The 15,384-nt window shown below is 33.8% G+C and overlaps 2 protein-coding genes across 2 annotated transcripts; one reads left to right on the top strand and one right to left on the bottom strand.

The window, feature by feature from the left end:
* Positions 1-4,109: 4,109 nt before the first annotated feature.
* LOC115446988 (HBS1-like protein) lies at positions 4,110-6,471 on the bottom strand. Its single transcript, XM_030173846.2, has one exon. It carries the CDS (start codon positions 6,338-6,340, stop codon positions 4,313-4,315), a length of 2,028 nt encoding a protein of 675 aa, XP_030029706.1. The 5' UTR covers positions 6,341-6,471; the 3' UTR covers positions 4,110-4,312.
* A 395-nt stretch (positions 6,472-6,866) lies between these two features.
* LOC115446989 (ras-related GTP-binding protein A) lies at positions 6,867-14,988 on the top strand. The gene is made up of 7 exons (XM_030173847.2): positions 6,867-7,135; positions 7,278-7,377; positions 8,173-8,390; positions 9,912-10,078; positions 10,330-10,423; positions 10,754-10,906; positions 11,323-14,988. The coding sequence occupies exons 1-7, from the start codon at positions 7,124-7,126 to the stop codon at positions 11,500-11,502; spliced, it is 924 nt and encodes a 307-aa protein (XP_030029707.1). The 5' UTR covers positions 6,867-7,123; the 3' UTR covers positions 11,503-14,988.
* Positions 14,989-15,384: the final 396 nt, after the last annotated feature.

Genomic DNA, 15,384 nt, shown 5'->3' with positions numbered 1-15,384 from the left:
AAATCCTATTAGCTATATTTATTTTTGTACTAGAAGCATGGTAAACGAGCAGTTTGGTCACACTGACGCGATAAGTACTGTGATTATTTTACGGTATTGTGACTTTGTAGGAAAGGAATGGAAGGAACTATAATGTATTTATTAAGGATCTTATAAATGCAAAACAGCTACTTCACGCCGGTTTTCTCTTTCTAGTCTTTCTACCATAACGATAGTCAGGCCATCCATGACGTACGCATATATTATACCTAACTATCTACGGGTACGAAGATACCGGTAAGCCACTTAATACTGCGCGACTTTATCTGTCCATGTGTTACTAAAACCTAATTACCTTACATTTACTTAGTTTATGTGCATAATATCATAATTTCTTTCCTACCTTCAATATTTAGCCGGTCAAGAAATAGTCAGCAATATATTTGATACCTCGCTAAGTTATTCTGCCTGCGAAATAGACCAGTTTCCAGACGAACGCTTGCCAGGTCGAAACAAAGCGGTTGCCGCGATCGTAGCCAACACAGATTTACCATCGGCCGCTCAGTTCTACCATCCCGTTATGCGCTTTACTTGACGGATAAACTTTAGTCGCATGTAATCTGCGCACAAATGTTGCGGTCAGAGGATGATTCAAACTAATGTATGATATTAGTTGCTTGTCTATTAAATTGTTCGCTATTAAAAAACATAATTATCGTTTTTCTTAGATTTATAATTATATTAGGTTTGCAATTATCAAAATATTTCCTTTTAATAAAAATGTAATAAAAACATAGGTAGGTGGATAACTCACAATATTTTTATTTACTTAGATTATTATTGAGCAAATAGTTATGATTTTTCCGTCGCCGTTAAGATTTTACTTTTTAAAAACTTTTAAATAGATATTATCAATTGGATATTATGTTATAAATATTATAATATTATGTTAATATAAATTTGTGATTATATTAACAATAAATAATTAACTGGTACTTTCTGAAAATTACTTTTAATGAAATAGGAAATAAGAAAATACCTAGTAACTGAAAATTAAATGTGTCCCTGTTTTAAAGTTAATAGCAATTTTGCTTGAAAATATTAAAAGGCGTTACGCAAATTGTACCAGAAAATGCAATAAAACTTTCAAGCATCTCATAATTTCCAGTTGTTACGTTCAACAGCTCTCAAAACATTCTGAAACTAACTTTTAATAAATAGCACTCAACACTAAAGTAGATTTCTGCCTTAAGCCACGTAACCGATTGAAATAAGTAGGAACTTGAACTGATAAATAATAATTGATCTGATTTAAAACGTGTAGAAATAAGTAAACAAAGAAAAATCTATGGCTCTCCTAGACTAATAGAAATCGATAGAGTTGAATTGAAAAGAACTTCGTTGATCGAATTGGACTAATTCACCAAGCAAACATTGAACTACGACTGTCGGGAAATGAGTAGGAAATTAAATTTCACGGAACCGCCACGAGCCGCGACACTTGGCACGATTCAGAAAATAGGCATTGACACGGCGACCTACTGACGGAAACACTGTTAACTCAGTCAAGTGGGCACACACTTCAACTTTCATATGGAACTTACATCTCATACTCACATTCAGCGTTTAAAATAACACCTTCGTTTACATTTTGAAAAAATCATCTGAATAAATAAAAAATTATTGTAGTAGCTTAAATATTCCAACGATAGCAAAATAACGTCTGATTTGAATTGCTTTTCTATGTAAGTATTTAAGCTTACTTATTCCATTTAAATTATGACAAAGGTTGAATTTTGTGAAAATATTCGAATGTTTGTTCAGCCATTACGCATGAATCATTCGGAATTTGGATAAAATTTTGCTTACACATTGTCCGTTTCCAGGGGTACCATAATATTTTAAATCCAGGAATATTTTACAATTTTGCCAAATGCACACTAGAATTTTTATTCTTAGACAAAGGTTTGCTCGGCTGAAGCCGCAATTAAAGTCAGATTAAGTAGTTCTCATTTACAGAAACTATATATTATGTGCTTATATACGTCTAACAACATAAGTAGTTTTGATGTCCTTCTTTTTTATAAAATGCCGGGGCCAAGTTGATTGTAACAAATGTAATAAACTGTCGTCTGGTACTTATCTAAATGCAATATCTTGTTGCTGGCTTGCTAAACTGTTTTTCGCTTCATTTTAAATTGGTTTCTTTAGTTGCAACCAAAAGCATTTCTTTAGTTGCAAAAAAAGCGACGATAGCCTAGTTGGGTATGGAACGGTCTGCCGAGACGAATGTCCGCAGGTTCAAATCCCTAGTGCACACACCTCTAACTTTTCTAAAAAATTATGTGTGTATTCTTTGTGAATTTATCGTTCGCTTTAACGGTGAAGGACAACATCGTGAGGAAAACTGCACATCTGAGAAGTTCTCTATAGGAATTTCGAAGGTGTATGAAGTCTACCAATCCGCACTAGGCCAGCGTGGTGGACTAAGGCCTAAACCCTCTAAGTAGTAGAGGAGGCCCGTGCTCAGCAGTGGGCAAGTATATAATACAGGGCTGATATTATTATTATAACCAAAAGCATTTGTAGTAGGTACTACGGAAAGTTGCAACTTTTATACATGGTTCTTTCATACATTACAACGCTATTTATGGAATATTCATAATAATTCGATTGGAATGATTATATTATCTAATTGACGGAAAGAAACGTTTTTACACAATTACAGCTCCCAAATCAAACTTAATCATTGATGAGTTAAATCAGTTAAAATTTAATTTCGTACATTCCTATTTGAGAGTTGAGACAAGGGAAATGTCTAACATGGAGTTTTGGAGATGAATTTCACATTCTGCTTACTGCTTTAATGGTAGTAGTTCTCTCATATGTGAAAGTTCGCCTGGATAGGTACCACTGCAATATCTATATCTGCCGCCAAGCAGCAGTGTGTAGTCACTGTTGTGTTCCGATAAGAGAAGATAGCAATAATTCGGTGTCTTATCCCCTCGGCCCAGTGTAATCGCAGGTAACAGAGTTACACCCACGTTTACAACCTTTAAACCACGAGCACGAATCATGCAAAATTCATTGAACTTAAACACAAGAATATGCCAAATGTTCAACTTATAGCTTTCTTGCAGTCATTTTCGGTTAGTTTACAAACTAATTAACCTTAGGAGTGATGAGAAGTAAAAAAAAATAATTGTAATCTAGTGGCAAATTTTAAGAATTTTCCACTTTGCTGTCTTTTAAAGCTAATTTTAGCCAAAATAGCCCCCATGAAGAATTATGTTTTTTTAATGAATATGTAAGTTTAGAGTCTGGAGAAGTTTTTGACCTACCTTAGAACCACGAAGTAACCTGTTTAGTTTTTTAATTTAAAGAACAAAAATTAAGTTATAATTCATAAAACGTAAGTTTTTTACTTTACACCAACATTTTCATAATTTTCATTAAAGTTACGAAACTGATTGTATTTAGCAAATAAGTACAACTAATGAAAATTTTGTTGCAATAAAAAAATCTCGAATAAGTCTTCTACTTTTTTAAAAAGAAAACATTTAATTAATCAAATCGATAATTCTCAAAAATTCAGAAAAATATTCATAACGAAATCTATAAAAAATCGCGGAACATACATGGGGGTGATTCGGATACTCCAAGAGATACTCTATCTCTGGACCTCCGCTTAACACTACTTTCTGGGACACCCTGTATACAGGGTAGTATACAGGATGTCCAGCGGAGAAACAAAGCAGTGTCAAGCGGACGTCCAGAGATAGAGCATCTCTTGAAGTATCCGAATCACCCCATGTATGTTCAAACAAAAAACGTATCAAAATCAATCCATTGGTTTGAGAGCTACTATGCCATAGACAGACATACACAGACACATAGATACACAGACACAGTCACACCTGCACACAACTTAGACTTATAACACCCCTCTTTTTCCGTCGGGAGTTAAAACTAGAATAATTTATCTAACTTGAAATTGGCGTAATAACACACACCACATAAAAAGAAAAACATAATTTAATACATAAATAGCCTGATTTTCGTATTTTTTTTAAATGAGGACAATAATCTGCAGCAATTATTTTTGAAATTATATGACAAAAACCAAAATATATACAATAATAACATTTTTATTAGGATTATAAACAATAATTAATAATCATTTTATAGCACGATACATTATTGTACACCAAATGCGTAGCATATTGCGGTTAAGATATAGCATTTTACAATACGTATCAATCATATTATCAGCTATTCGTTAATTGTCACGTATGTTCGGCGCTACGGCATTGAGATAACGCATTCAGATCGATCAAGTTGTAACAATGTCAGTGACGAGCCCCGCAGCTATAGTGACGCCGGCCACACGTAACATGACACGCCCCAGTTCCTTCACGTCTTTGTATCGCTCCACACAGATCGGTCTGCACACTTCTATCTCAACTACCGCAACCGAATTGTTGCCTAGGCAACGAGGTTTCTTCTTTATCAATTCGCCAGTACTCTTATTTAATAAAGCCTTCAATTTGACGATATTTGCTGACTCTACTAAAGACTGATGATGAATGAGAACAGGAAATCCTTTTGTGATTGGTACTTTAACGTTAAACACGACAATTCGAGCTTCAAACCGTGATGTTACTGGAACTTGTTGTATGGGGTCACTTAACACACAACCCACAGAAACATTTTGCATTTCTACACCAGATATAGTTGCAACAACTTGGTCTCCAGCAAATCCAACATTACTGGACAAATCATTAAGACTTATACTTCGGACCTCAGCCATTTCTTTAGTTGGACAAATTAGAACTTTATCGCCTTTACTTAACATACCATTCTCTATGCGTCCAGATACACAAAAACCTGACCCAGTGCCCTTAAACACATCATTTACGGACATTCGCAAAGGTTTAGAGACTGGTCGCTCTGGCACATTGAAATTATCAATAACATCTAAAAGACAAGGCCCATTGTACCATTGCAATAACTCTGGTTCATTTGGAGGTTTAATTAAATTTTCTCCAGTGAGTCCGGAACATGGCACATAGGTCACATCCGAGTCTTTGAACCCAGCTTGTTTCAAGAATGATTTTAATTTTTTAGTAATCTCATTGAACCTTTCTTGAGACCAATTACTTGTATCTAACTTGTTGACAGCCACTGCCAGCTGACTTACCCCAAGTGATCGGACAAGCAGAGCATGTTCCCGAGTCTGACCTCCCAAATCAAAACCTGACTCAAACTCTCCTCTTGTTGCATCTATTACTAACAAAGCAACATCAGCCTGTCCTGCACCAGTTATCATGTTTGGTATAAAATCTGCATGTCCTGGTGCATCTAAAATGATAACATGTTTAGTTTTTGTTTCAAATTGTGCTCTACCAACATCCATTGTGATGCCTCTGACCCTTTCCTCCCCAGTTTCATCTAAGACCCATGCATACATAAAGCTCTGTTTGCCAATCTTCTTGCTCTCTTGTTCATATTTGTGCAACGTTTTCTGGCTAACTTCCCCAAGGTCACATAATAACCTTCCCATTAGAGTAGACTTTCCAGCATCTACATGACCAATAACAACAATATACAAGTGATCTTTATCGGAGCCTCTTTCTTGGTTGTACTGTTTATTGGGATCAACCTTATTCTCTTTAACTTTTGGCGTTTTAACTTCTTCTATTTGTTCAGTCTTGATAGCTGCTCTTTCTGTACATGGTGACTGATCTCTTGGAGTCTGAGGCCTACTTCCAGAATCTTCACTAAGCCCAATTTTAAATCCTTTAACAATTGCCATACTTTTGGGCTCAAGATTAGTGGCAATTACTTTTGGAACTGAAATCACAGCTGCTGGTTTTAAAGGATCAATAGTGAGTGTAGGTTTCGCTGGCTCCACTTTTGGGACGCCATGTTGTTTACTCTTGTTGTTATTTAATATTTCATCAAGAGCTTTGTCATAATCAAAATTATGTTTTAATACAGATTGTATGAGTATATTCTCTGAAATCGTATCACCTAGTATATCTCGTAGTGCATCTAAACAAGACATAAGCTTCGCCTCATTTTCTTCATCTAAATTGAGACTGCGAATGTCAGTGGACTCCCGTCTTTCCAGTGCCGGCTGTGAAATATTCGGGTGTTCATCCTCTGATTCCTCTTGGATATCATTGGCACTATCTAAGAAATGAGATATTGCTTGCTGGTTTCGAGACCTATCGTACATCCACTGCGCTGTATCACTCGGTGACAAACAGCTGTCCTCCTCTACAGAATTTCCATAAAGATCTTCATCGTAATATTCATCCGAGTAATGTCTGTTCCTCACGTTTCTATGACGGGCCATTACGCCGTTGATTATCAATTATTCACCAAGTCCACAATAACATATTTATGAAAAGGTTTGGAAAAATTCACACGTTTTCTGCAAACATTAATGCACTTTTGACTTTTGTTTGACAAATGACAATGGAACTTTTGACAAGAATATTTACTACGTTTAGGAGTAGATAAATTTATCTTATAATATTTTTACTAAACCTAGGTACATTTTTCTAATTTCAATTGATAATTATTACCTATTTATTCCATCCATACCGTTGCATCGTACCTGGGTACCTGTTAAAAGTGTTTATCCTCATTTATGTAATATTGTTTATGTAACAATATTACATAAATGAGCATAAATACACTGCTCAGTCAAAATAATATGATAACTGAATTTGGAAATGTTATACTTTTGCCATCTACCTACACATAATGGAAATATTTGATATTGCTCAAATAATTTTTTACTCTCATCAAAATGGAGACCAAAGAGACGTAGTCATTCTGCATATTTTAAAACGAAGTACTAATGTCAACTGTCATTACTCAATTGGTTATGACATGAGAGCTCATGTCATTGCTTTGTCGTAAACGGGAATTACGCCTACAATTATTTTTTCTTTTCATTTAAATTTATTATTACTACATTAAAATTATATTACCATCGTTATAACTTAAACAATTTTAATTTACAACTTGATGTATTCTATATGTGAAATTCTCCATTAGATTAAGAATAACTTCGACACAAAGTAAAGGAACTCAAAGTTTTAGACCCTTGACCTAGCACAAGTTAGTCAACATGAAGAAAAAGGTGCGTAATAGAAAGATAAATAGTGTATTAGATAGCAACTGTATAATTTGTTATCATAACGACCAATAACATAAAATAAATGGCATGAGTTTGAAAGTATGTTTTTATGTATGTATAACAATGTTTTTCTTCCATGCGTCAGGTATTATTGATGGGAAAAAGTGGCTCAGGGAAGACCAGTATGAGGTCTATTATATTTGCCAACTACATAGCAAGAGACACTCGAAGACTTGGTGCCACAAGTAAGTACATAAATATGTAGAATGAATGTTTAACTGTGAACATAACTATAAATGTATGTATAGTATTGTACAGTTAAAACAATATGGAATGTTATGTTAACACTTAACATAAATTATTTAAATACATAAAACAGAAAAAGCAGCATTCCAGTTAAGTTCCTTCGCTATAAATATAAATGAAAGATGTAGTCTGGATTCTAATTCCTAGTATTAAAAATCCAACAACTAATGACTATCGAGGCCTTCAAGTTCTCTACAGTACATTTGTACTTAGCAATATGTATAGATGTACTAATGAACACATCAGAGATAAAATTATAGGCATGTATAAACATCTAACCTTCTCTCTGGTTGAGTCACAAATGATCAACAAGTATAACCATTATCTTGTTGCCCACTGCTATGAGTGCAGTCGGGCCATTTTCTACTTTGTATCTATAACAACATGTTTTATCCTCAAATTCTATAGCTGTTATACTGGTAAACTATAGTTGTACACCTATCTTAAATAAATAATTCTTAGGAATCTTTAAATGTGTTGAAGAATCGTAAAAAAAAAAGTTAAATATTGACCTATTCCTACATACTTCCTTTGAATATATAGCGATAAACATATCAGACTCGCTTTCCATTTCCCTTAGTGCTATTTATTTAAAAATGTGTTTTAAAAAATTATTTATGAAATCTATTTCACCATGAGAGTATTCATAAATAATTCCCAATCAATAATAGTGTGTCATGTATTAATAACATAAATAACACATATAACATAACACAATTATCTTTTCATTACAGTTGATGTTGAACACTCTCATGTCCGATTTCTGGGTAACCTGGTGCTTAATTTATGGGACTGTGGGGGGCAGGAGGCATTCATGGAAAACTACTTTGCTTCACAAAGAGATAACATATTCAGAAATGTGGAAGTATTGATATATGTTTTTGATGTGGAGAGCAGAGAAATGGAAAAGGATATGCATTATTACCAGTCATGTCTAGAAGCAATATTACAGGTATGGTTTGGCCTAAGTGAAGAAAGTTCATCTTTACTAAGTATTTTTTTTTTATTTAAGAAAAGTTTTGATTTCACACTGATAATCTTCCTTCGCCTGCCATAATAGAACCCATTGTAGCTTCAATATGGATTATGGCTTACTTTTTATGACTAGCAACCTGTGTGATTTCAATCTCTTCTAGGAGACCCATTCCTGAGTTAACCTTGTAAAAAACATACACAAAATGTGTGACCAGGGAAAGCAACTCGGAAGCATTTAATCAATTACTTATGAAAACCATTTATTTCATTAACAATGAATTATGACACAGTTTCTTATAAAATTTGTATTAGGAGTGGTCTTAAGAACTAAATTTTTTACTTTACAATTTAAAACAACCAGACCTATTATGTATGTTAATATTTATAACCTTGTGGAATCTAGTATAAGTTGTTGCACAATAAAACTAGTTTATTGATTTTTATACGGAAATTTTACACAAAACTGGTTGTGATTGAATTCCCTTAAAAATCCAGTTATTAAACAAGTGTGGATATTCGCAAATATTGCATACAGGCCAGTGGCGAAGCGTCCATACAAGCCGATTCCTACCGGGTTACCTTTTGTAAATTAATTAAAAATAATTAAAGAAAAACATCATAAATATAACTAGAATAATAATAGTATACTGAAACAAGTCATCTTATACTTATTCAATGAAATCAATACTTCAACGATAACGGTACATAGTATCAATTCGTTAAATCGTAACTCGCGCGCAGTGCTCGCGCTTTATAGTGTGCGAAGTGAACCCGGCCGCGCATAGCTTCCCTCGCGATATTGTTGTCTCTTTCACACGCAGCGCGGTGTCTTTGTCTAATCTTTTGGAAGTGACGTAAAAATACATGTGTGCGTGCGTGTATATGTACTTCAGGATAACCCGAGAATTTGCGGCTTCATGTTGAGCCATTGGCGCGACATTTTTTAATAATTTAGAATGTATTAATTAGTTTTTGTGTGTAGTGTGCGTTATTAATTTTTGTTGGACTCTTTTAGGTACCTATGTTCAAAATAATATGTGATTATTTTTAAAATTTAGAGTTTAGACATGTTTACGTTAGAAGAAAATTATTAAGTACTATGATATTTTACTGATTTTATTTTTATTGTGAAATGCGTAGTAAATCCGTAGAAAAAAATATTTCTTCGGGTTCCCTTATGAAAATTTTCACCCTTCGCCACTGATACAGGCAAAGGCATAGTACTTTGTGGATGAAAGTCAAGCAAATTATTATATGTATGGACTCATAAAATACATCAATAAGATAGCTAGTCGAATAACTAAGCCAAATCTTTTAGGCAACATACTTAAGGGAGTATGTAAAAAAAAAGTGCTCAATGGACAGTCCAATCATAATCAAACTGAAAGGTTAAACAAAGCTGACAGTTTAAAAAACGCATAATTAGACATCAGATTTAAAAAAAAACTGAGACTGTCATTTGAGTCTAGTAATTATGACTATAAACTATGAATTTCAGAATTCACCAGATGCAAGAATATTTTGTTTGGTGCACAAAATGGACCTGATAGCAGAGGAACAGCGTGAGGAAATATTCAGAGAGAGGGAGGAGGATCTCAAACGGCTCTCTAAACCACTTGAGTGTACTTGTTTCAGAACTAGTATATGGGATGAAACACTGTATAAGTGAGTGCAATTTTATCATTTCTGTTGTACCCAAGTTGTGTAAGATTAATGATTTTCACATTGTGTTAATTTAAAATATTATATGATTGTTTAACAATAATGGAAGGAGGATAAAGTACGAAATTATTTAAAAAAATTAAATTACTAACATCTTCTCACCCCATCCAACAAAGTCAATTAATAACTTAATATTTGGTAGTTAGATTTACATTGAAATATGATTATTATATTGTTTTTTATTTGGGTTTCAGGGCGTGGTCAAGTATAGTGTATAAGTTAATACCAAATGTGAAAGCGTTGGAATCTTCACTGAAACAGTTTGCTGCTATTGTGGATGCTGATGAGGTAATTTATGTCATTTAAACTTAACACTAGACAAAAATAATCACTGGACTAGTAAAATTATAAAAAATCACTTTCCCATCGTCAAAATAAAAAAAAATATAGTGCCATAAAAAATATTATACACAAAATGAACTGAGACTGAATCAGCCTGCCTGCCCTTTCAATAGTTCGTAGAATTCCTAATATTCTTGTATTTACACAAAAAAAAATTAAAGTGGTCTATTAAATTGATATGTTTCAAAATAGGTATAATATTATATTATAGGTATTAAAATTTAAGAACGCGACACTTGTAGTGTTGAATTGGTTAGTTGAAACATTGAATGGCAGGTGTTGCTGTTCGAGCGCGCGACGTTCCTGGTGGTGTCGCACTGCCAGCGGCGGCCGCACCGCGATGCGCACCGCTTCGAGAAAGTCTCCAACATCATCAAGCAGTTCAAACTCTCCTGTTCCAAGCTCGCCGCGCAGTTCCAGAGCATGGAGGTTAGTATATTATATAAAAAAATAGAGAGTTAGACTTATTAGTGAAGTGACTGATATTTAAAGTGTTTGGTTGTTATTAAAAACAATATTTTCCAAAAAATCTTCCTGATTTTTTATTTTGATTCATTATAAATGAATAAAAATTTCTATCTAAATTATTATGGGCTGATCAGAATCAAATGTGACAATAAAAATTCGATACGGGCTTTGACAATTCTAAATTCAATGAATTATTTTTGAGTGAGAGAGAGACAACGCTTAATTTATTTATGAGAGCGATAGAGTTTATCGATAGGATATGTCATTTCCATACATATTGTTTCGTTTTCTATTATCATTAACAATTTTAGAAAATTATCGTGCCTACGGCCCCCGTCTTCTACCCTAATTTCTATTTCAATATTTTGTTTGAGCAGGTACGCAACAGCGTGTTCGCGGCGTTCATAGACGGGTTCACGAGCAACACTTACGTGATGGTCGAGATGTCTGACCCCAAGATACCGTCGGAAGCTACGCTCATCAACATTAGAAACGCGCGCAAACACTTCGAGAAGCTAGAAAAAGTGTCGTCCAGCGCGCCCAGCCAGTATCAATGAGACGCGCATACCTCGTGACGGTAGTTAATTGTTCAACGTGCGCGCGCATGTCACGACTTTTTGACAGATTGACGCTTGGACTTTGACAGCTGTCATTTGTAAATACCAGCAAAATAGTCTGTAAAGACTTATATTACTAGTTATGTCTGTTATACGAAGATCAGGTGAATAGTGGACAGTTTATAAATAAATTACAGGCTACAGGCTTCTTTAGGTTATTTGGCCAATTGCTATATTCAAAGCATTAGGTTATATAAATAAAATGACAGGATTGTATCTGTCAATAATGCCATCACACTTGGTGCGCTGTACGTTTGTAATATCGGAAGTGCTTAGCACGAAAACTCTTGCCAAAGCAAGGCGTTAGATGGTGTTCGTTGTTGCGTAATTTTATTGCTGTGGTCTATTAAATAATTTATATATCAGTTTCTAAACTTCATTAAATTCCAAAATAATTGTTTGTCAAAATTTAAACATTATATTTACCTCTTTCTGTAGGTATGTAAGTGTATATAAATCTCTTTCATACTATTCCGTCGCCTTTGTTATGTAATGAAAAGGGACTTAAATCTTATACTAAGGACATGTTTCACTACGTCTGAGTAAATGCTACTTGTCATAAATGTATAAACCGACCAAATAAAAAAGTCACACTTTAATCTATGCTCCCAGATAAATCGTAATAATTTTACTACTACCTACATTAGCAGTATAACTGTCAAATAAACTTTACTTGAAATTTGTGAAACAAGCCCTTATTCATAAGACTTAGCAAGATGATAATGACAATGCCATATCAATTGCTTTGATGTCAATTATATAACTTTATAATTGTTAATTAAATGTTTATATTTACAAAACATAAAGCTTGATGTTGCTAGTAGAAATTTCATATTAATTGGTTCTATCCGATTAAAATAGGAATCTGCTGCGGTATTTTCTTGTCCCCGTTGATGTAGATTAAATAATGATAAATATAAAGAGTAAATATTAAAAAAAATACAAGAAAAAGGTAAATATATTGTCGCTGTATCAGAAACCCGTAACTAGGAAATAAATAGAACTTTAAATATTATTGAGTTAATATATTAAAATAAATTATAAACTAATTTAGAATATTTAAACATGTACCTATTTGTTTTTAAATAAACTAGTTCGTTCATAATATAAGTTATATATGTAGAATATATATAGAAGCGTTAAAATTACGCCGTAGCTGGTATGGAAAGTAATAGAATTGGTTAAAATATGTAAACAACCACCATAAGACTATGTCTAATTAATAAATCGACCGCCTTACCATTAAACGCTGTATAATTATATTATCTTAGTTATTTAGTGTTTCGATTTACCGTGTTCGGTGATATTTGGCGCCAGAGGAAGCGAGACAAAACACTATCTAGCCATAGCAGACTTATACAGCATTTATATGGTGATCTAAATAATAAACACTTGGTCTGCATTCAACTGAATATAGGGGCTTCACTACGATTAACTTGGCCACATAATTTACAACAGTTATTTGCATATGATTTATATAAAAAAAATTAAGTGGTTTTCTTCAGAGTAATGTCAGTTCCGTCGTAGTGTGGTAAGGCCCTTATACTTACAAGTCTTACTCTAGTTGTTTCGTGCATGTAACGTCGATATTTCTAATAGCAACTACGTTTTTAATAGCTGATAATATATGAATTCGACTGATAAAATATTAAAGTTTAGTCATCGTGACACATTCTTTAACCACTTTGGGTGACAAGAATGTATTCCCGCCTTCATAGCAATCAAATATCGCTTACAATCCTACTGCAACGCTGTTCATACAACGTACATATTATAAACTCAGTAAGTGCTATACCTTCATGCAGTTGGAAATCCAAAAATAGTATCAAAATCACAGTCACAAACACTCGATACTACGTTATATCGAAAGTCAAGGATAACAAATTAAATTAGTACTTACTACTTTAATTTGCAGTGTTTCGGACTATGTAATTCGTTCTTATTGTATTATGTTGGTGAACAATGTCCGCAGTTTGGGTATACAGACAGCACGCAATGCTTATCTGCACACTTTGTAAACATCAAATTATGTAATTTCGAATAGATTTTAACTCGCTAATGTTCAATGTTGAAATGTGATAGAATTCTGCAGAATAATATCCAAACATGTCGCTTAACTTTTTGGGCATTACCTCCTAAACGACTAGTTTACGCCTGTCTGGATCAGTTAGGCTATTTCTATCAGCAATGCGGCAAAAGAACGGTGTCCTGATAGTGTGCTCATCACCGCCTAATCAATGTTTTCAATAGCAAAAGAATTCTTGAGTGCATTGCCAGCTTACCTTATTATATTTGTTACCAATGACAACTTGTTTGAAAAAAAAAACAGGAACCAGGATAATTATGATTTTCAAATCCATTATAGAAACGCTGCCATTTTATAAATTAACAAAACATTTAAAAGTGCTAGATCTGGCATGTCATCGAGATTATGAACATTAATGAGAATTGCTAAGAAACTTTCCCAGCTTTAAAAAAAATGTACGAACTAAAAAATATCGCATTTTTGTATACTTAATATACGGAAGTTGACACAAATCTTCAAGCTGGTGATCAACGTACCAACCATGCCGTGTTTATCCCGGCGCCACATACAGACAAATATTTGAACAAAGACTGAAAGACTTTGCCACACATGTCAACACAGTTTTTCCTGGACCTGCCACACAGGCTTTGCAAATAAATTCGCTCACAGTATTCAAAGAGACAACAAACACGATGGACTGCGATTTTGTGGACGCGGTATACGTGTACTATTTGTGAATATAATTATTACATATACCTATATAAAAATAAACTAACAACTCCGATATGGAGCAAGATAACTATTTACTTGTTATTCTGATCCAGGCGACACTGACCAAATTTAAATGTTTATGGCTTTTACTTTTAGGGATTCCATATAATCGATTCTCCTTCATACAACTCAATACAACTGAACTTTGCACAAGTGTGGCAGAATACGCAAAGTTTTTAACTTTGAACGATTTGATATGTGGTTGAAAAAGCGATACCGAATGGCAAATACGCAAATACCCGTGCTACACATGTGTTCAAACAAGTGTTCAAATATTTTTGCTATGTGTGGCGCCGGCATTAGAGCCAGCTGGTGCTGACAGCTGATGGATAAGCGAGCGCAACTAATTACAACGCTGGATTTTGTACAGCAATCCATCGGCATTAAAACTACTGTTTTGCAATAAAAACTGTTACGACGTAAAGCCGTGGTTGTACTCGCTAATCGATCATGTAGTCGTAGCTACTCGTTGGAGTATTCGATTATTTTGTTATGAAACAAGCTAGGTAACATGGTTTTATTTAATTTTCTGATTTCAATGTACCTTCAACGTGATTATGTCATCATCAGTTATCACAAAGACAATAGTATCATATTTTTTACTTGAAATATATAATTTATGTTTCATACGTTGAGATTTTTATTTTTTTCTAACTTAAAATTTTGGTTTATTCCTCTTGCCTGTATTGGATTTAACGCCAAACTGCTCGAAGACAATTATAACCATGCCTAACTAAATTCAAATTTGTCAATTTATTCCATCTTTTGTTTAGAAACCTTTCGTTTCTCTATATATGTTAAAGATTGCTTCTTGTTGTTTATTGGTGATGTGTCTAATTAATTTCAATCCTAAATAAAAAATCATTGATACAATCTAATAGTTACCATTGCAATTTACAATTGGACTCAATTATATCAGAATGTACCAACCCACAAAGTATCTAAAAACATATTAATATTTAACACCCAAGGAATTTCTCGCGGGCGAAGCCACGTGCAACACCTCGTATTCCATACCCAAATGT

Source organism: Manduca sexta, chromosome 28 (assembly GCF_014839805.1).
Source record: "Manduca sexta isolate Smith_Timp_Sample1 chromosome 28, JHU_Msex_v1.0, whole genome shotgun sequence".
Lineage (NCBI taxonomy): Eukaryota > Metazoa > Arthropoda > Insecta > Lepidoptera > Sphingidae > Manduca > Manduca sexta.
Note: the sequence above shows the minus strand (reverse complement) of the source record. Positions and strands in the feature narration are given on the sequence as shown.